Source organism: Macrosteles quadrilineatus, unplaced genomic scaffold (assembly GCF_028750875.1).
Source record: "Macrosteles quadrilineatus isolate MER2022 unplaced genomic scaffold, UCM_ALF_1.0 Scaffold_8__2_contigs__length_117827958, whole genome shotgun sequence".
Classification (NCBI taxonomy): Eukaryota; Metazoa; Arthropoda; class Insecta; order Hemiptera; family Cicadellidae; genus Macrosteles; species Macrosteles quadrilineatus.
This window is the reverse complement of record NW_026542601.1, coordinates 9,147,332-9,168,195: the sequence shown is the minus strand read 5'-3', so window position 1 is coordinate 9,168,195 and position 20,864 is coordinate 9,147,332. Positions and strand designations below refer to the sequence as shown.

Here is a 20,864-nt window from a genome sequence, read left to right as displayed (position 1 = left end):
ATGTAACCTGACCGCCCTCTTTCGCGGATTTGAGAGTCTAATGAAAACCGACAAGAGGTACCTTTTCTTATCTAATGGAGAAATAAAATAGGGCCGACAAGAGGTCCCTTTTCTAAAATGCTATTTTTACAACATGCTTAAATAACACAATTATTTAAATGAAAACTACAGTGAGTTAAAGAACAAAAATTTGTATTGCTTTCAAAGAGGGCATTAAGCTTTCTTTTGATACCAAATTTGTTTCTTAAATATGAAAAACACCGTTTTTATGTGTACCGGTATTTGAAATTTTCAAAACAGACTAAAATCCATGGTATCTCCAGGCGCAATTTGTGATTTTTAATGGTGATTTCTCCCATAAAATCTCATGAATTAACAGAAAAATCAAATTTCCTCAAAAATAGCATTAACAATTTTGATAAAATTTTAGTAGGTAGGTATGTTATAGACCTTATAATATTCTGAATAAACTATTGTAACTTTATGCTATTTCCACATAAAATAACGGAAAATCTGATTATTATGTTATTGACCTTCTAATTTTAAACAAAATAGTAAAACTCCCGCGATTGCTGCAAAAATCTCAACTCAAAAGCGATTGCAACGATGGTAGATTTCCCTATGAAATATGCAAATATCTGCATCTGATATTTAGGTACTCCCACCGCTTACCCACGATAAGGGTTATTTACAAGCTAAAGGGGAACAAGTTAAGTGTCAGATTGCTGATACCAGTACCGTTTATGTCAAATTCTTTCCCATAAAACATGGAAATGGTAAATTTCCATTATAAGCTATTGTGTGTATTGATTGAAACTCTTGACTTTCTTCGCAGCAGCAAACCTAAGCAATCGTTAAATCTATGCTATTTAAATGGGTAGTAAAAATATGTACTGTTTATGAAATTTGAGTAATAAACGGAATCAGTAATTTGACACATACTTTCTCCCTTTAGCTTGCCATGGGAGGGACTCTTGTCATAGGCAAGTGGTGGGAGGAAGGGAGAAAGTACAGCATTGGGATTACCAGTCTGTTGAGAAAAGATCCAAAACTTTCAATCAAAATCGGCTAATCTATGGTAAAATTTAATTTCACATAGAGGGGGATTAAAGCATGGCCACCTTTAACTAGAGGCCGCGGCCTGGTTGAATTGCACTTTGAATTGGCAACGTCACAAGTGGCGTTGTTTAGTGACAGACGACCCATAAGATAACATGGCAGACAGGTGACATCAGCTCATTATTTCCCACTTTATTGATTTAAATTTAAATGTATGAACATAAATTTATTATAATATTGAAAATAAAACATACAGAATTAAAAACCGAAACAATGTGAATTAAAAATATATATCTGTACAATTTAAGCGGAGTAAATATTGTCATAGTCCAGTAACCATCGATCTCTAGAGATCGATGCCAGTAACCAATATTTTGTAAATACATAAATACCATTAGCTGCTTCCAAACAAAACAGCTGTTACAACACCACTTGCCACTTTGCCACTTCGAAGGCCGCGGCCTGGAGTTAAAGGCGGCCGTGATTAAAGGGGATTAAACATACTCCCTTAGGGAGTATATTTAATCTATGGAATAATTTAATTTCACATAGAGTGGGGTGGCTACACTGTTCAGTTATTGAATTGAACACAGCTGATTTCCAAATTTTGTACTTCTTACTACTTACTACTTCTTCTCTCCTCCTCGTCCTCCTAAAAATTAATTAAATGAAATATTACAGCTGATTTTTATGTATTTTTACAGGCAACAACAAAACTAGGGTTAGTTTCTTAATTTTATTTCTGTCGCAGGTAAATATTTTTATATCTGTCTATATTAAGAATTAATTGTAACACGTAATTAATTACAGAAACAAACGTGTGTTAAGCTATCATCAGTGCACTCTTCATTTTTAAGTAGTCTTTCTCTGGAAGAAAATACATAGGCCCTAGCTTGTTCCCTTGCACCCTACTGAGCCGTCGAGTAATAGATTAACAATTTAATTTGAAACTTAGTTAGATTCATCCAAAATGTATTCATTTGTAGGCTTCTTAACTTATTTTTATTGTCTGTTTTTGTAAATTGGACCCAAATTCCAAAGCTCTGTAGGTAATTTAAGTTATGTCTAGGGCAACAAAGCTAGGCCTAGGCTGGGCTTTACCAATTTTATAAATGTAGGCATAACTGTGGTTATTTATTAATGGGTAATTTCCCATGAAACATTAAGCTATCAACATGAACCATGCAATAAAATGTAAGCCTGATACATCATAGAACTTTGACGTTTTTAAAGTTGTTCCAACCTTATAACTTAGGCCTAAGCTAGCTAGGTTAGTGCATATATTTTATGTGTTTGAAAAATAGCTATTGCACTATTTATCTAAAATTGGGTAGGTTACGAACTCTTCTTTTAAAAATACCTCGGGGTTGTAGTCTATGATAGAAACAAATTGCAAAAACTAGGGTTTTTATTTTCACATGATGAGCTTTTTGGTATTTAGGTAAGGCCTACATTAACTTAAATATAGGCTATAGTAACTTAAGTTAGTCCTGTACTGATATGAATAAAGTCACCTAAGTTATATGAATTGAAACGAATTAGGTAGGTAGGGTACTCTGGGGATAACTAGTTTCGGGTCATTTTAAGTTATAACTTACCGGCACCTTTATCTATCAAAATTAGGCTACCGGTATTTTAAGTTTAAGCACTTTTTTACTTTGAACCTTGGGGGAAACAACTAAGTTAACTTATTTCACCCTGAAAATCGCGTTTGATTGCAAAAAGCGCTAAAAATCAACTTTTTTTGGTACCATTATTTGGACGTAGTGACTAGGCCTACTTGCAAAAGTGAAAATTTTTTTTCCATAGGCTAATGACCTAAATACCCCTAACTTAATTAGGTACCCTTTTTTTCTTTTATGTGTTTTCCTTGTTTAAGTTATTTAGGCCATTTCAAACCTTTTTCGTTCTGAAACTTTCGGCAAATGTCGTTTTTACCCAGAAAAACTGGCCTGAAAAGTCGTAAAAAATAGCAAAGTGCCGAAAAAGACCAATTTGTGGGTAAACGAAATTAAGTCATTACATTACTATTACATTACAAAATCTTCGTCGTTGACCCTCTGGTGAGGGAATAGACTGCGTCGTTGTTTAATACAGAAAAAAAGACACAAAAACAAAGACTACACGCACGTATAAAATAAAACTGTGTATAAGTACAGTATCTATAATCCAACCTAACTTAATCCAACCCAACCTAATCCATGCTTAGGTTAGCAAAGTGCCGAAAATGTCCGTTTTTAGATAAACTTTAAGACGGTGACACACTATGGATCTTTTCCCCGAACAAGACCCCGAACCGAGCAGGGAGAAGGGAGGTCGAAGGGAGGATGTTCGATAGTGTGTCACGGGTCCGTACACCGATCAAGACGCCGAACAAGACATCAGGCCGAGCAGGGAGACGAGCGCTCTGGAGGCGGTTTTTTGGCGAAAGATCAAAGAAAAGATCGGTCCGATGTACGGTCCGATGTACGATAGTGTGTCACGGTACATTTTTGTCCCGTACATCGTCGCGAGCGCCGCACCGAGCGGCCGCCTGTGCTAGCATTGATAGTTCTGATTTAATATGGCAATTAAACTCTTTAATTGGTAAAATAAATAAATGTTGGGTAATATGTTGCCGTTATATATTATAATCATTTAGATGTAATGTTTGTGGTTTGTTTGGTCAAGGTTGAAAGTGTAGAAACCGTTAAATCAATTATATCAATAATATTAAGGTTGAATTAAGTAATTGATGTTGACTTAAATTCTTTCAAAAATAATATATAAGAGTGTAAAGTATTGGTATTAATACCCCTTCCGCAGCAAACCTGCAGACTAATCGAATTCCATTTTCCTTATTTGATTTACACTATCAATGAAGTTATTAGTTTATATATTGTAACAACTTATAGGGAAATTTGCTAAAACTATAAAAGGTTCCTATCTAATAACTTGTTTAATTATTTACATTGAACACTATTTTTAAATAGAATATGCAATAATCGTTACAACAACAACAACAACTTCATACCTTAATATTTTATACGACAGTCAAAGACTCAACTGTTTGTGATTACGCATTTTTTGGTAAATAATAACAATAACAGCAAGGTCAATGCACCCCCCTCCCTCTTCCACGGCACTGCCTCCGCGCTCTCACTCGCACACACTCTCTATCTCTCTCCAAACTTCCTTTTGCCGCGCTCGGTAGAATTCGTCTGGTCTTGGTCATGTTCGGGGAAATGTTCGGAGTAAAATTTTGCTGATATTTATCTCCCTTCTCCCTTCTCCCTGCTCGGTTCGGGGTCTTGATCGGGGAAAAGATCGATAGTGTGTCACCGCCTTTAGGTTAGGTAGTATTAAGTTATTGAAACTTACCGGTCAAATATGCCCATATTTAGCAATTTAATTGTAATAGTTTTTAGGTAATTAAATCAATGTCAACTTAACGCTTTTCACAATTTTCAAATACATTTTTTGGGGTTACCTACCTATATAGGTGTTTGCCGAAATAGTGCAAGTGGGCAAAAAAGTGTTTGAAATGGCCTAAATAAAATGAAAAATACAATTGAAAGTAAAAAAAGTTGTTCGAGCGCATAAAATCGCTTAACAATTTTCAGGGTGATATAGGTGTTTCCCCCAAATGTGCCAAAGGAAAAAAGTGCTTAAAATAGCTTAATTTTCGTAGATAAGGTAAAAAATTTCAATAAGTTATAACATAAGTAAACTTAGTACAATTTCAGTAGCCTATATCAACATTTAGGCCTACAGAAAAAATGAAAAACTTTTTTTTTAACACGAGGCCTGCCACACTTAGTCACAGGACAATCCGACACAGGCTGCTAGGCAGACACGACAGAACTACATAGCCCTTGTCCAGTTGATGACATTGACCTTGGGGGTGGGGTTAAGGCGTAATCCTAAGTTAATAGTGGCTTGCAGTTACTGTTTTGCATCCTTGGGAATAACGAATAGAAATTCTAACGAATGGCAATGTTCGTCAGTTTTTTCGGCTTACTAATTTCTAGATCATCTTCGTTCATTTTTAAAATGTACTGGAAATAGTTTATATTCAGTTAATTGGTAACGAATAGATAATATATTCGTTAGTTTTGGAGTTTTAAATCGTTAGATTTTTGGTAAGGCGGAAGTATCTCAAACATGAGTTTTTTTAAGTGTTCAGTGGGGGTTGTGTGCGGCGTGAGAGGTCAGCGCCTTGTTACAGTTCGGCCAAGGTCGCTCGGTGTCAGTCGGGTCTAGGTGGAGGGGGTTGGCGGGGGTACTTTTTTGAAAACGTTTGTGTCTTGCTACTCACTCACTCCTACCCCCAGCACAGCCAATAACCGTTACCGGTCGGTTTTAGTTTGGCTAGTAGCGACCGTCCGCGCTCACAGAAGTTTTGGCCGAAGTGTTTAGGTAAAAGTTTAAGTAGTTTAGGTAAAAGTTCAGGTATTAGGCTAGGATACGGTTATACTAGGACGCTGGCATCCGGGATGCTAGCGGGGCATTAAATCAAATAGGGGTGATTAGACTAGGGATGCCAGCGTCGGATGCTAAAAAAGCCACTGGCCGCCCGATTATGTGCGTGAAATTTGAGCGTCTGGTTCCTTTTTGCCTCCCGGGATGCACAAAATCGGTTGTGGGGCATTGGTTCAAATTCGGCGCATTTAACTAGGCTGCTAGCATCCGAGACGCTCTCTTTAGACATGTGCGCAAATATAGAGAATAAAGCTATTACCGTAGGTCTTGTGGTAAGATCTGGACCCAGGAACGATTTACTTTTCTGATTTGATGTTCCCAGAGGGCAAAAGAACATAAGTTAATATGTTATACATGTTTATTATATATATCTATCTGTGAACGCTATAATTTGAGTAATTTTTGTCCGATTTTGATGAAATTTGGCTTAAAGGTGTAGAGCAGGATAAACTTAATTGAGTTCGTGAAGAACTCATGGGAATGGTTTTTATGGGGTAAAAAAAGGGTTTTCTCATTTTTGACCCACAAAACACAAAATATCCCAATTTTTCTTTAGACCATTTTAACGAGCTTGAAGAACAAAAAAGTAGTATATTTAAGTGTTTTTGTACGGCTATTAGTTCCTCCATCCCAACACAAACATGTCATTTTTGGCTCAAAGTAGGATACAAACGCCACTGGTAACAGTGTTATATCATTATGGTTATATTAACACTCTATATTAATTAACTCTCTCTATTGTACCAACTCTCTCTGAGTTTGTGAAGAGCTCTTTTTATTTAGGCATACATTTATATCTCAGATGGTGTTATATTTTTTTGTAAGGTAACACCTCTGTGTTTAGGCAAGATTAACCCAATGAAATCCATGAGTTATCTATGAGATAAACAATCCTACACAATCAAATCAACTACAATTTCAACATGGGACTGGAATGTATAGTCCTAGCCATTTTAAACAGTTTTACTCATGCCAACAGTTCACTAATTTTTGTGTTATGTTTCAGTTCTTCCCGATGGAAGATTACAACACTTGATTGGAATAGTGAAAATGGATTGTAACAATGCTTTCAATCGTCTGGATGATTCTCTTTTGGCATCTGCTTTACAATTTTACTTCCCAAGTAAAAATGAACCGAAACCTAAAACTACACCTATGCTAGATGTGGACCTTTTTGAACTCAAGCGGGCATACAATGTACCAGTTGACTTAGACATTCGGCTGGAAGAAGACATCACAAACGAAAGTCACCATAGCGATGAAGAAGAGCTTGAAGAACATTTGCCGATAGAATTCTGTGAGAGCTTGATTGATGAAGAAGAGGATTGTTCAAATGAAGGCCAGACAACTGATGAGTCAAATGAACAAACCGACCAGGTTCCGGAAGAACAGAATCATTTTTACAATTGTATTCATTGTGTATATAAAGGGACTATAGGTGAGTTACGTAATCATTATGAACTCCTCCACAAAGATTGCACCAGGTCTGTTCATTGGTGTGTCGAATGTAAAGTGGATTTTGAAAATGAGGCAATCTTAAAACTCCATAAAGTCCAAGAACATGTTTTTTACTGTTCTAAATGTTTTTACAGCTTTAAAACTCAAAGAGAGCTTTTGGCCCACATGTCTGTTCACAGTCGCTCAAAAGGGTACCAATGTACAATATGCAACAAAATATTTCCTATCCGGCGCTATTTCGTGAGACACCTTGAACGCCATGAGAAGAAGAAAAGAGAACCGGAAAAAGTGAGCAAGAGAGAAGAAATATTTAAATGCACACAATGCGAAAAACAGTTCATGAAGAAAGAATCGCTCGTGAAACACACCAAGATCCATTCGCGTGACTCGTTAAAGTGTTCGTTATGTGACTTCACCTGCGGAAAAAAAGTCACATTAAAAATGCATGTGATTTCCCACGAAGGCAATAGGAAGTATAAGTGTGATCGGTGTGACTTCAGCTTTAAACAGGTTGGCCACCTTAAAAGGCACATTGCTCGATTTAACCATTAGGATTTTATAAATTTTATAGCTTTATTAGGTTAATATTTTATAGCTGTTTAAACACTATTTAATCATTTGGTTACACCAACAGTTGAGTCTTTATCATCACATTTGTTATATTGTAGTCATTGTTTTATCTATATATTATGTTTTATATTATCTCATTCTATTTATTGTTGTCAGTATTTGTTACCCTTTCACTCAAAGTGCACTTTTTTCTAGTTTAGGCCAAAGGTTGAATTGTTAATGTTTTTCACTCTTTACTGTGATTGTTGGAATTGCTGTTTTTCAAACTATGAAAACTTGTCAAATAGTTATTGCTAATCTTTGATTGGACCATCATTCAATAAATTTTTAAAGTTTTATTAATATTCAAAACTTTTTATTTTCAGCCACCTGTTTCAAATTGTGATCTTCTGTATTTTCTTTTCAACTGGTGCAATCCCAAAAGGTCGCAATACTTTAATAAGTTACTTTTATCTGAAATGGCGACCATACGAAGTTAGGTATTTTAAGGGCGCTCTACCTCAGCTCGGAAATCTCAGCTCAGGCTTCAGTTGCTATGTTGTGCCAATGAATAGTGCCGCGAGATGCGCTTGCAGACGTTCACGGCAACTACCTTTGTAAACTACCCATACATGCTAGTAAAAACAATGAGTGGGGTTTTACAGAACAAAAAATAATCTATGCGACCCCCGTTTCAGAATTTTAAAGTAACAATTCCGTTTTTCGTCTACATTCAAAAGAAGATTTTCGGTCTTTATCGTACAATAATAAACATTTTGCAACCACAATAATTTAGATGATTTAATCCTCTTCAAAATGACACCCTAACTTTGATTCTACGTTAAATGTAGCCCTAGGAAACACTGTTGCCCCAGACCCTTGCGTTTACACAAAACGGCAGAGGTAGAGCGCACCCTTAAGCCAAGTATGAATGGAAATTATTGTAGGATGAGAGGTGCAATCTTGTAGTCTTGTTACTGACTAAGGCCGACATATTCTTTAGACAGGACTGTTAATTAATAGCCCATACAGCTAATAGCATCTAAGGGACCTACAATTTATAGTGGAAGGAATCCGAACCACATTTGCCTTGTAATTTACAAATTGGTCTAATAATCAGGATGCATTTACCGTCTTATGAGTAACAGTATGTGTAAATATATTGTTACAAGTGTCAATTGAAGTATTTTTGTACTTTCAGGTAATTTAACAACATGTACGATGCTGAGTTATCTTGAATAGTGTATTACCTTTTAGTCCAGTAAATATGTCAGAAAATACGGAGTTGCTGTGCAAAAGGTCAGGTCCATGGTTCACCCAGCATCGCTCTACTCCACATTCACTGTAGTCCTCGGTAATCTGCTGATATAACCTTTGCCCAACTCCTTGTATCAATTTCTGACCTCTGCGTTATTTTCAAAGCCTTCGTCAGTCTCTTTGCCTTGCTTCCCACCTTCTTTCTCTGACCCAAAACTGATGCCTACCTTTGCACTGATTCAACAACCCAAACTTCACAAACTGCTCTAGCCTCGCCACATTACCAAACCTTCCACTTACTACAACTGTGCTTCTGACTGGTCCTTAATTTATAATCTTCTCTAAGCTTCATAATTTATTCAGGACCTGTAATGCCTACCTTTGCACTGATTCAACAACCCAAACTTCACAAACTGCTCTAGCCTTGCCACATTACCAAACCTTCCACTTACTACAACTGTGCTTCTGACTGGTCCTTAATTCTTAATCTAATCTTCTCTAAGCTTCATAATTTCAGGACCTGTTATACCTCCTATGGTATTCTAGGCTGAAGAAAGCCATGCCTTTTTGTTGTCTCCCCCCCACTTTATGATATGTCATGCCATCCAAGTGCTTCATCACTTGATTCTACAATATTCCATTTTATAGTTATCTCTGTGAATATTTTACCAAAGATTAAACACAGTAAAGCACCCTGTTAAACCAAAAGCTTGTTAAAGCCGGGTTTTCCTAGGCACGGAGTCGGCGAGCGGAGAGAGGAACGCGGACTCCACTTGCCTTTTAGGAAATTTAATGTTACTGTTTTCCTAAAAGCGGAGCGGAACGCCATGTTAATTTCAATTCCGCTCTCCGCTCGCCGACTCCTCGCCTAGGAAAACCCAGCTTAAAGCAAAAATATAATCTTAAATTGAAATTTATTGGAAGATTAGCTGTGTAACAGGAATTGTCTGCAGTGGGGTAGTTGACCAACGGAATGTAACGAAGCACACAAGGTCATGGGTCTCATACTGGGATAGAGATTAGGTTCAGAAAACAACTGTGGATTATTTTAGGAAATAGGTTTAGTAAATACAACTTATGGTGAGTACGTACATTTTAGGATGACAGTAAAATAAATAATTTAAACACAATTGTTGAATTGAAAAAGCCCCATCCCTTTAATTAGGGGGTTTTACAGTAAAGGAATAATCCCTTACATAGACCCAGGCCTCCAAGTCGTCCTACATTTCCTACTTTTTTGTAGAAAAATAGGAAAAGTCCTACTTTTTACACATTTGTTCCTACCTTTTTCTATAAAAATTATGTCGATTTTGCTTTAATTTACTACGCTTATTATTAATGTTTACATATCAATATTTCCCAATGAGTTTTTTCTAAAAAATATTACTGACTAAGATCCTTTTTTTATATAAAATGATTTAAAATTTAAATTTATAAGTTCCAGTAGTACCTGTATGGTCTAAAGCATTGGAATGACATAATGGCACCCTGAGCGCTTTTCGGTTGTTCTGCCATGCCACGCCATCTTTACTAAAGTAAACGATGATTAAAATAAGTCACTAAAGAAATGAATTATCTGATTATTTGACAATTGCATCAAGAGTTTTAATACCAGAAATTCACTTAAGGTAAAGGAAAGAATCCACATATGCCTTAATTTTGTGAAAAAGCCCCTTTAAATGGTTCACATTGCTTTTTTGATGGGTAAATTAACAAAATAATGTCAAAGCAATGAATCAAACTTAAGTGTAATAGAAAAAAATAAAACGAGAAAATACGTTGAAAATTTTATTTTCAATCGTTAACATACAAAAGCGTACTTAATCACGATAACTACAACTAAGTCACATAATACTCAACAATCGACTTGGGAAAGAATTTACAAAATGAAATGAGGAACTTTTTACAAAGAGAAGCATTGCTTCTCAAGATTGATTCTCTGTTAAGTACAATTTCCAAGGGCTTGTTGACCCTCAGAATGGTAAGAAATTATGCAAAACAGAGGTTCAACTGGGAAGTCATGTTTTCGTCTCTTGATCTTCAACTTTTGGCGTAGGATCTTCCGGTCGGTCCATCGTCTCAGCGTTGTTCCAAGGTTGAACTTCGCCTGAACCGAAGAAGATGAACGGAATGGAGAAGACCACCATCACAATGGCAGCCATGTAGAAAACATTCCTCCACTCTTCTATGCTTCCATCCTGTGAACAGATAAGTTGATGCAACATGTGAAAAAACTGTATGTCTAGAAAAACAATTTTACGAGTTAGCTATTTACTTTGATTGACTGATCATTAGTGGTGGTTTTTCCAACAGATACCTTTAATTCAATGTACCCCACAACGTATTCTCTCATTTAATATTTCCTTCCTACTCTTTGTGGACCATTCCCAGTGATGGATAAGATTTGATATTTGAAAAAGTATATTTTTAGGCAATAATTGTATTGTGTAAAGCTTGGTGCATTATCTACGAGATTGTAAATTAATAAAATATATGTAATACTGGTTATATTCTTTACATCAGTCATCTCAGATTGGGTCTAGTGATGCCAATTGACGCGTTCGCGGCGGCATGGGAGCGATCGCTCCCATACGGAACCCTAATGCCATCCAGGTGGGTGCGATCGCTCCCAAGCTGCAATGCGGTACGAAAAGATTTTATTTTTAAGCCAGGATTAGAGCTAGAAACTTGAAACCTCGCACAGCACTGCTCAATAGTATACTGTATTTTGTTGTGGTGTAGTTTAGTAGTAAAGTTCCCCGTAAAATCCCCGTTTGGCAATTTTAAAATCTACTTTTTGTCCCGTCTTTTTCCCTCCATTTGGCAATACAATTCCAATGGGATCGGCTACGTTCCAAGCAGAGCTGCTATCTGTGGTTGTTTAGCGAACTATGTTGACTCGTTGTAAAGTAGGACATCCTCGCACGTTATTTGCTATTTGTCAGACCGAAATTGGAAAGCCAATCACACGCGGCAATCGGGTTTGTTCGGCGCTGAGGGCTGCGCCGCACTGGGGATACGCCCGCCATTTGACGTGCCGCCGCGAACGTGTTAAGTGACTAGTAATTGATAGTCCTCAGATACGTACCCAGGAAATGATTATTAGGGGGTAAAAGGTCAACGGGTCCTCCTCAGAATAAAAAAAAAAACAATTAGGACAAAAACACGTTATTTTAGGTATTTAAGTTGATCCTGACTCAACTGAAAAGCAAGTTTTGAATAGGGACTGTAGGAATAAATAACAAAAACCAGCAGATGAATCCTTTAAGTGATATGGCTCTTTCCAAAGCCATACTGACAAGTTCTTGACAAACTGGATCAATATTTCAAGGTCGATGTAAAAAGTCAAATACATTCCTTATTTTTCAATCTATTTACTTCAAAACAAACAATAGCTCAAACTGAAATCATGACGTTTTTGTTTACTCTTTGCGTATCTGAAAAGTTTTCAAAGAATGAAACTTGACACCAACCACAACACCAAATATGGTGAGATCATACACTGGTCATATCTCTGTTTGCTACCAGTAAATAAAAATTAAAGATGTTTTCTTTTGCAGCGAGTAGTCCATAAGAAACCATCTCAATATTACAAATTTTAATCAATATTACAGTAAAATTGTTTTTTACACAAAATTGGCATTATTTACAGGTTTATTGTAAGGAAATCGTCCAAACCCTAGTTTTGACGCTAGAGAGCGTATTATTAATTGATAGCAAAATGTCATCTCTGGGTCCAGCTAAGGATAAAACAATCATCCCCTGGATTTGAAAGAGCACTACAACCATGTGGCTACCCAGATTATTAAATTATAGTGCTTCCACTAAGTGAAATAAAAAAAAACCCTTTACAACAAAAAAAAATAGCATTTGGAATTTTGTACTAATTTCTTTAAGCAAAACGTTAACTCACCCCGGTGATAAACATGGGTACAAATATGGGAGACAAGAGTCCAGCCAACGCTCCTGATCCATTCATGATTCCCATGAGCACCCCAGCGTAGTTGGGGCTAAGATCTACTGGGTTGGCACGGACACTTGAGTAGGATAGACCCTTAAAGAACATCATGCACATGAAGAAAAGAATGACCGAGGTGCGATCACAGGCTGCGTAGGAGGCCAGCAGCATGAAGGGGATAGGCAGTGCATTGGCTGCAAGTAAAGACAAAAGTTGGTAGAGAGAGAACAATAAAAAAAATGTCAATTATCAATTATCAATCATTGAGATAAGATAATAACTTCTCCATGTTAACAAGAACAAGTGAATAAAAATCAATCGGCATTTTTTAATGTAAACTATCTGATCTTCTCTGTACCTAACTACCAATTCACTAAAGACCAACTCTTTTTTTCTAATCACTGATCCAAACACTCAGCGCAGACAGATTGAACCATGCGTTCACCCGTCACCAACTAATTCTCTGTTCCTGACCACTTGGTGCACACACTCAAGAAAAACTCTTTGCACTGAACCAATGTTCTACACACTTAAGAACTACTCTAGACTAAACTACTCATTCACTCACCGACTCAAAAACTTGTAACAGATTCACACTCTCACAATTCTCTGTTCCTGATCAATGATTCATACACTTTAGACAATTCCTCTGTTCCTAACCACAGTTCCGTTCACTCAAGAACAACTCTCTGTACCCGACCACTGATTCACATATTCAAAAACAACAGACCGAACAAATGATTCACTCACCCAAGAAAGAGAACACCTTCCTGTTGGTGGTGACAGCCATGTACTTCTTGGTGATAAGCCAGTCAGCCAAGTAGCCAGAGATGATGGACGTGGGAATCATGGCAATATGGGGAGTAGCAGAGAAGAACCCACTCTGCAAAACAACGTTGCGGTTACAGCAATGTACAAACAAGTGTGAAATTTAAAAAATCTTACAGTAAAATTGCTATTTGTGAATTAGCGCAAAGTACAGCATTGTCGCTCGAGAACACGTGTCGAGAGCAACAACGACTGAGCTTTGTAATACACACAATATTTTTCCTACCACCAGAATTACCTTTTCATAATACACAGACAAAAGTTTTTAGTTGTATATGAATCATCATTTATGTGTTAGCTTTTTAGCGAATTTCCCATATAGGGAATAAGCTATTACCGTAGTACTCATGGTAAGACCTGGACGCGGGACCGATTTACTTTTTCATTTTGAGGTCCCTAGAGGCCAAAAACACCATCCGTTCAAATTCATATATATATATATATATATATATATATATTTATATATATATTTATATATTAGGAAAACTGTAGTGATTAGGGCTACTATTTTGATATGTAAATGCATTATTAAAACTAAGTACCCTTTTTTTTAATTAATTTTATTTAACAACGACTAGTTTCGACGATTATGTCATAGTCATGTTGTTTTTATATCTAACAAATACAATAAACATTTTATCTAAATAATAAATACAATCATATGATTTCATAGGTTTTGATGACTGACTTTAGTCGTTGTTAAATAAAATGAATTAAAAAAAAGGGTACTTAGTTTTAATAATGCATTTACATATATATATATATATGTGTCCGTTAGCGCGATAACTCGAGCAAAAATGATACGATTTTGATGAAATTTGGTACAAACGTGTAAACCTACGTTTATTCGAACGAGTTCGCGATCCAGCATAATCGGACTATGGGAACAGGGGTTTATGGGGGGTTTTATGGGGTAAAAATGTGTTTTCCCCATTTTTTACCCGAAAAACAAAAAATTTTGCAATTTATTTGTAAACCGTTTTGTAGAGCTTAAAAAAAGAAATAATTTAGTATATTGAAGCGCTGTTGTATGCCTAACGGTCACGGAGAAAATTCAAAAATAGTTTAATTTTAAATTCCCATGTTATTCTTATGGAGAAAATAAAAATTGTTGTAGTTTACTTGTTTATGGATATATATTGATAAAATTTGGCAAATTTATTTATTTCATCCCATACTATTCACGTATGGTCAAAAAACACTTTTTACCTTCCCCGTAGCAGCAAACCTAAGCACTTGTTAAATTTAATGTTATTTAAATAGGGAATAAATAATATGTCTTATTTATGGAAATATTTGAGTAAAAATGTAATCAGAAAAGTTGAAATTCGCTTAGTCTGCAGGTTTGCTGCGGCGGGGGTATTTTAGGTTATGTTATTTGCTTCAAACCAAATGTTAGTGTTTTTTTAGAAACACCAACAATGAAATCAGCTGATTTAGTGGAAATGAGTTATTTTGTGTACTGTTGACAGATGTGGCAATGTAATCATTTCCATGCAGTCGTAGGAAAAAATATTTTCTGCCTTTACAACATACACATTCTAAATATATTTAGCCAATTACACATTACACGATGAAAGAAAAACTTAACCATGATGGTGATGTTCTGAAGCAAATACCAATTAATTATTGCAGAAACAGAAAACCTCACTATTCCTCGCTAAAAACTTTAATTTAAGATATTTTCTAAACAAGAAATAACATTGTACATAAATTAATTTAAAACACCTGTTTATATAGAAACTCAGAAATAAAACTTTAAAACAATTTTCATTGGAATTACCAGTACTCTTCAAATATGCAAAAAAATTAATGCACGGTTTTATATCCAAGTTTGACTGTTTAATCTAACTAAATCTCGCATGAAAATGACTCTCTCTTACTTTTTTGATGTCAAAGTGCAGAACTTTCCCCATGTAGGAAGGCATTTCGTTGATCATGGTAAACAGAGCCCAGGCATGTGCAAAGTTGACCATGATGGCCGACAAGAACGGCAGAGAGGTTAGAATACTGCTCCAGGGAATGTGCTTGGGTTTCTGGAAAACACAATATTTGTTAAAAAATTTCCTACAGTCAGATCTATGAACACTCTAATTTATTACTTTAATAAGTAGCAACTTCAAAAAGTAAGCAGTAAAAAATGGTCATTATCAAAAAAACACTAAAAAATTACACATTAGTTTACTTTAATAAACAGCTGATAGTGATTTAGAGGTTATAAAATATAATACTTAAATGATAAAAACTAATAATTAAAAGCTGATCTTCAATTTTTAAACAGAAAAATCTTTGCAGACGTGAGTAAATGCACAAAGAGTTATGTATAATGTAGTGTCGAGTGAAGAGTTAAGTGAAAAACTGTAGTGGAAGCTGACATGAAGGTATAAAAAGAATTCTGTATACATTTCATATTAATTAACTCACTGCTTTGGCTGTGAGTGCTATCTGTGTCTCAATCATGTTCTTCTCCCTCTCAGTGATAAAAGGGTGTTCCGCAGGGGAGCTGTAGCAGAGTGTGTACCAGCCTGCACACCACAGCAGTCCGAGAACACCGCAGAAGTAGAACACAGGCTCCCAGCCGTCGAATGACGACAGAATCAGACCTGAGACTATATAGCCGACGGCGTTCCCGATCATCACACCTGCGCAGACAGAGTTGATCAGTTTGATTGAATGGAAGTCATCTAGCGTTTGATGGATGGCATTGATTATAGTATGTTATTTTTTCTATCATCACCTTTGTAGTTAATTTAGCTTTGTTTTCTGTTAATCATTAAAAGCGGTAGTTTTAAAAATGATCAAGAATGTAGTAAAACTGTTGCTTACTTTTTCATCTAATTATTTAAGTGTCATTATAGCCTAATATTATTGTAGTTTATTTAAATCATACTATGAAATTCTTCAGCATGTAAAACAACCCCACAAAAGAAGAAAGTAATAGCAGATAGAAAGTCTACTTCAGCAAATGTCTTGGTACGTACATAAGTTACTGCCTACTTTTAAAGCTTAAAATTACAAATTTGATTCCTTGCAAAAAAAGGTTGTATATGTAAAATATAACAAAATTTAACTAACTATTGAACAATTGTAGACAAATGATGTAGACAAACCTGATTGTACTATTCCGGTCATTGTAGCACGCTCATTTGGAGGAGCCCACTTTGCAACGAGCGCGCTCATGCTAGGAAACATAACTCCCTACAACACAAGTTTCAAGTTTCCAAATGTTTCAATTTCACAAAAACCACAAACTATCAATACCTGTTACAAGACAATAAAGATAAACTATGTTGTAAGTAGAGCTTATTGAGACTTGCTATTTAGTCCAGTCATATTAGATAAAATACCCCTCTACCTAGAAATAATTCCCTAAACGGGGAAACTTTGCATATGCATAGTACACCCCCAGTAACAACATTATTGAAAATCAACATAGCAGCCAATTTCCACTTTTTGACCGTATTTCACTATAGCCATTGGAAATACGGAAATATTGTTGGAACAAAAGATAAAGAACATACAAAAATCCATCTTTTTGATCCTCATAACTTTTGTCCTATACAATTATTGAGAAAAATTGAAATTAATATTTCTTTAACTTTACTTTCTCCCCCTATACATAGTATGGAGAAAGTATTGTTTTCGTCAAAATTTTTGAGTTAGAGTTTTGAGTGGATATATCCGTTTTGGGTCCCCATATAACAAAAAGAGTGGTTTCACAGATGATGTCTAAGTATGTGTGTCTAAGTATAAGTTATTTGATGGGGTGTTTTTATGGGAGAAACACATAAACTACAACAACTTTTGAACTGTAATTTTTACAGAAATGGGAGTTGTACTATTTTTTAAAAGTTTAAAGGACTACGGTATAACATGCAAAATTATAATCAAAATGATATAAGCTGTTTTTGTAAAAATATTATTTTTCCACTATTTTATTGGTTTTTTTGGAAAATTACCATTAAATTTAAATTTATAAATAAACGGTATCAGCAATCTGACATACTTTCTCCCATTAATTTATTAAAAATGGAAAAGACCACCTGGTGATACTATAGATTAGTATCAACAAATTTCACATTCTTTAACTCAACAACATTTCTGTATTTCCGACAGTTAGTGAAATATGGTCAAAAAAGTGAAAAATCACAGTATGCACGAATGTTGATTTTTAATATGTTGTTACTGGGTGCAAGTTCTACACATATTATGCAAAGTTTTCCCGTTTAGGGAATTATTTCCACCTAATTACAGTTCTCGCAGCTAGGCTGGGCGCGCGGCCGCGCTAGGGCAGGGGGTGTAGAGGGGAGTGTTTATTGCACATTTCCAAAAACATTCGGCCCACACGGCACACTGGGGTTGTTCAGCGCCTCACTGCTGTCTTCATGGCTTTGGCGTGGGGACGGTTAGTACACAAGGGTCCACGCGCCCAGACTAGCTGCGAGAACTGGACTCTAATATGACTGGGCTAATTTTGTCTTTTAGCATGAACCAATAGATTCAAAGAAACGTAGGTTTTATAATCTATTTATAAAGGAATGTTAATCATCATTCTCTTATGATAAATTAATGTCAATGGTTTTTATATCTGAGTGTAGTAGTCCATTCAGAAGGGCAAATTGGTTCAATGTACCAAAAACAAATTTGTAATGATAGTAGAACCTGGTAATATCATGGTAAAAGGAAGATCTTTCAGAATTATTGCTAGCCAAATTTAAATTAAATTAAATTAAATTTTTAATTTATTTTTAGTAATTAATTATGAAAAATGTATTCAATAATCCTCAAACAAAATAAACTTAATAACAACACACCAAATAAAATAAAACAACAAATAAATCTACATCATTATACCAATTTTACCCACATAAGAAAAGGAATCCATAATAAAAACTACTTGTATTATCAAATAATATTTTTTCCACAATCCATAACCTAAACATCATTTCCAGACCCTCACCTGTCCGAACCCCTGCACTATCCTGCCAGCTATGAACGCCCATGGACTGATTCTGGCGAGTGTCGGGAACGTAAGCGAGAGGAAGGACGACACCAGGATGCCTGCGCCGAAGACGTGTTTGCCTCCGAACTTGTCGGCCAGTATACCCGCGGGCAGGTGAGCCACGATGTAGCCGACGTATAGTGACTTGATAATGTTGTGCTGCATGTGCTGATCCCAGTGAAACTCCGCCTACAATGAGGCTGGATTAGAAAGACATGTTTCATTTATACAAAATGTTCTTTTACATATACATTTTACACATTAGAAAAGGTGTTTCTAAATTTTTTAAATGAAAACAATTATTTGGCTAAAACAGTATTATTGAAATATGGCTACAGTAGACAACAATGAGAATTAATACAAAGCCAGAAGCACATAATGGCTTTGTCAAAAATTGCCTTTGCCAAAAGGCCTGTTTGTTTTTGTAATGTTTAATCGTGATGTGAATATTCGTCGTGTGTTATGTGTTTTAACCTCGAGGAGGCTGCGTGATAGCATCGTGATGCTGAAATAGCTGTGATAACTATTACAACTTTGGAGCTGATCAGGTTAAGCATATACTTTAAAAAAATGCAGTTGGTTATGGTTGGAGATGTAGAGGTTTATCATCAACATCGTTAGAGCTTTGCTCCAGGGGTAGGGAACCTGGAACTGTGTAAAGAAGTTCACCGAGACCATACTTTGGGCTAAGGAGGTCGATCTTGATGGGTCGTAGCTTTCGGAGGAAATAAGAAGGAACGCCCTAGTGGCATAGTTTAAAAGACCTAGCCCAAAGTAAAGCGTTAAACAGTTCTAGGCTAGTGTCCTAAGAGATGAGGGGTTATTAGCCGGTAGTCCGGGACATTGAGCCTGCAGGATTCCGGCACTACTGAGAGGCCATTGAGCATCTCAGTGTGCGTAAGAGTGAAAATTTAAAAAAGTACGTTTACATGTCCCTGGCCTTTTACTTTGTAGATACTGGATTTGTAGTTTATTATTATGTGTTTTAATATTTTTTGGGATGGGGGCAACATATTACACACATTTATTTGGTTTTAAATAGGTTCTAGGTATTTTTTTTTGTATTTTTAAAATCTCGAAATTCACGACCATGACGTGTCCCTAGGGTACATTTTCCAACTTTCACTCTGTTTTTAGACTAATTATTCATGCCGAAATATATAAAGCCATATTTTTATGTCATCAATGGTTATTAAATTTACATAAAAGGAGCATATTATCATTTTATTGTCATTGCAAACTGACTACCATGACAAAATAAGTCTGTCCATCGATTTGGCGTCACGACCATTTGGGAAAGATTTTCAACTTTGGAGCACGACAGTGGCAAGCCTGGCGTCGATGGAGTCAGTTGGTTTTAGAGACTAGTTCGGGGTGTACGTCAGGATTGTAGTGCCGGTAGTTTTGAGTTGAAAGGAGGAATTACAATATTAATAAAGGAAAGATTGTGTTTTTTGTAATTTTGGTGTGTCCATGACCGTACGTAGTCATTCGATGAAGTAGACATGGTGTTAATTTTTGTTTAATAGATATTTCAATTGCTAGATTAACCTAGAAGTCCACTTTGTATCCTCGAACATGAGGTGCAGGGCTACCGCCAGAACAGAGCCAAATAACATGTAATTTCACGACCAAAGTTTCACGACCATCGTGGGTTTTTTCACGACCAATCCAGCCTTATGGATTATAGTGTGTTTGGTCGTGACAATAACTTTAATATAATTGTAAATTGAACAGTTTAGTTCAATTGAAACACATATTTTTATTATAACTAACAGTATAATTAAAGGATTGTTTAGAAAGATTTAGATTATTCCAGACAATTCACGACCGTACCGCTTTTCCCTGACCATCACGTTTATGATTTCTATCATAAAAATTTCAAAAATTAAAATATCATCATATTTCAATGTTTTATACACAAAAGAACCACACCTCTATACAAACATAACGATTTTTCGGGTCTCAGGTAAGTTTTTTCGGAGTTATACAAACTTAAAAAGATTTTATTGGCTTATTTTCAATTTTTTGAGTTTTTTTATTTTTTTCTAGAAAGACCAAATATACCAAAAGCTCAGTGACCTTTTTATTGTATAATGGTCATAAAAGTAAATTAGTTTATAGCAAAACATAGTTATAAAAATAATATTAACCATTTTTAATATTCATTTAAACGTCCGTTATGGTCGTGACAGGATTTTGTGTTTTTCCACTAAAGATGCTCTTTTTTAAAAAAAACTACCAAAGATATTGCGTTACCATGGACATTTTATGAAACTTCAAATGTTAATG

At 35.7% G+C, this 20,864-nt stretch overlaps 2 protein-coding genes across 7 annotated transcripts in view; one reads left to right on the top strand and one right to left on the bottom strand.

Annotated features, from left to right (window-relative positions):
• Window positions 1–1,705: 1,705 nt before the first annotated feature.
• On the top strand, window positions 1,706–7,892 carry LOC128999667 (zinc finger protein 501-like). 2 transcript variants are annotated; one of them, XM_054426287.1, is made up of 2 exons: window positions 1,706–1,780; window positions 6,527–7,892. In XM_054426287.1, the coding sequence occupies exon 2, from the start codon at window positions 6,571–6,573 to the stop codon at window positions 7,528–7,530; it is 960 nt and encodes a 319-aa protein (XP_054282262.1). In that variant the 5' UTR covers window positions 1,706–1,780; window positions 6,527–6,570; the 3' UTR covers window positions 7,531–7,892. The 2 variants fall into 2 exon arrangements, with proteins under 2 accessions (XP_054282262.1, XP_054282261.1); XM_054426286.1 differs by having other exon boundaries at window positions 1,706–1,810.
• A 2,667-nt stretch (window positions 7,893–10,559) lies between these two features.
• The window catches only part of LOC129001395 (putative inorganic phosphate cotransporter), a 49,124-nt gene continuing 38,819 nt past the window's right edge, over window positions 10,560–20,864 (bottom strand). For all 5 annotated transcript variants that reach the window (XM_054428646.1, XM_054428647.1, XM_054428645.1 and 2 more), the window contains exons 3-9: window positions 18,531–18,761; window positions 16,681–16,768; window positions 15,995–16,212; window positions 15,454–15,606; window positions 13,493–13,625; window positions 12,698–12,936; window positions 10,560–10,982 (exon numbers count right to left, since the gene is read on the bottom strand). In XM_054428646.1, coding sequence (XP_054284621.1) covers window positions 10,803–10,982; window positions 12,698–12,936; window positions 13,493–13,625; window positions 15,454–15,606; window positions 15,995–16,212; window positions 16,681–16,768; window positions 18,531–18,761 — 1,242 coding nt within the window. In that variant the 3' untranslated portion in view covers window positions 10,560–10,802. The remainder of the gene's footprint in view (window positions 10,983–12,697; window positions 12,937–13,492; window positions 13,626–15,453; window positions 15,607–15,994; window positions 16,213–16,680; window positions 16,769–18,530; window positions 18,762–20,864) is intronic.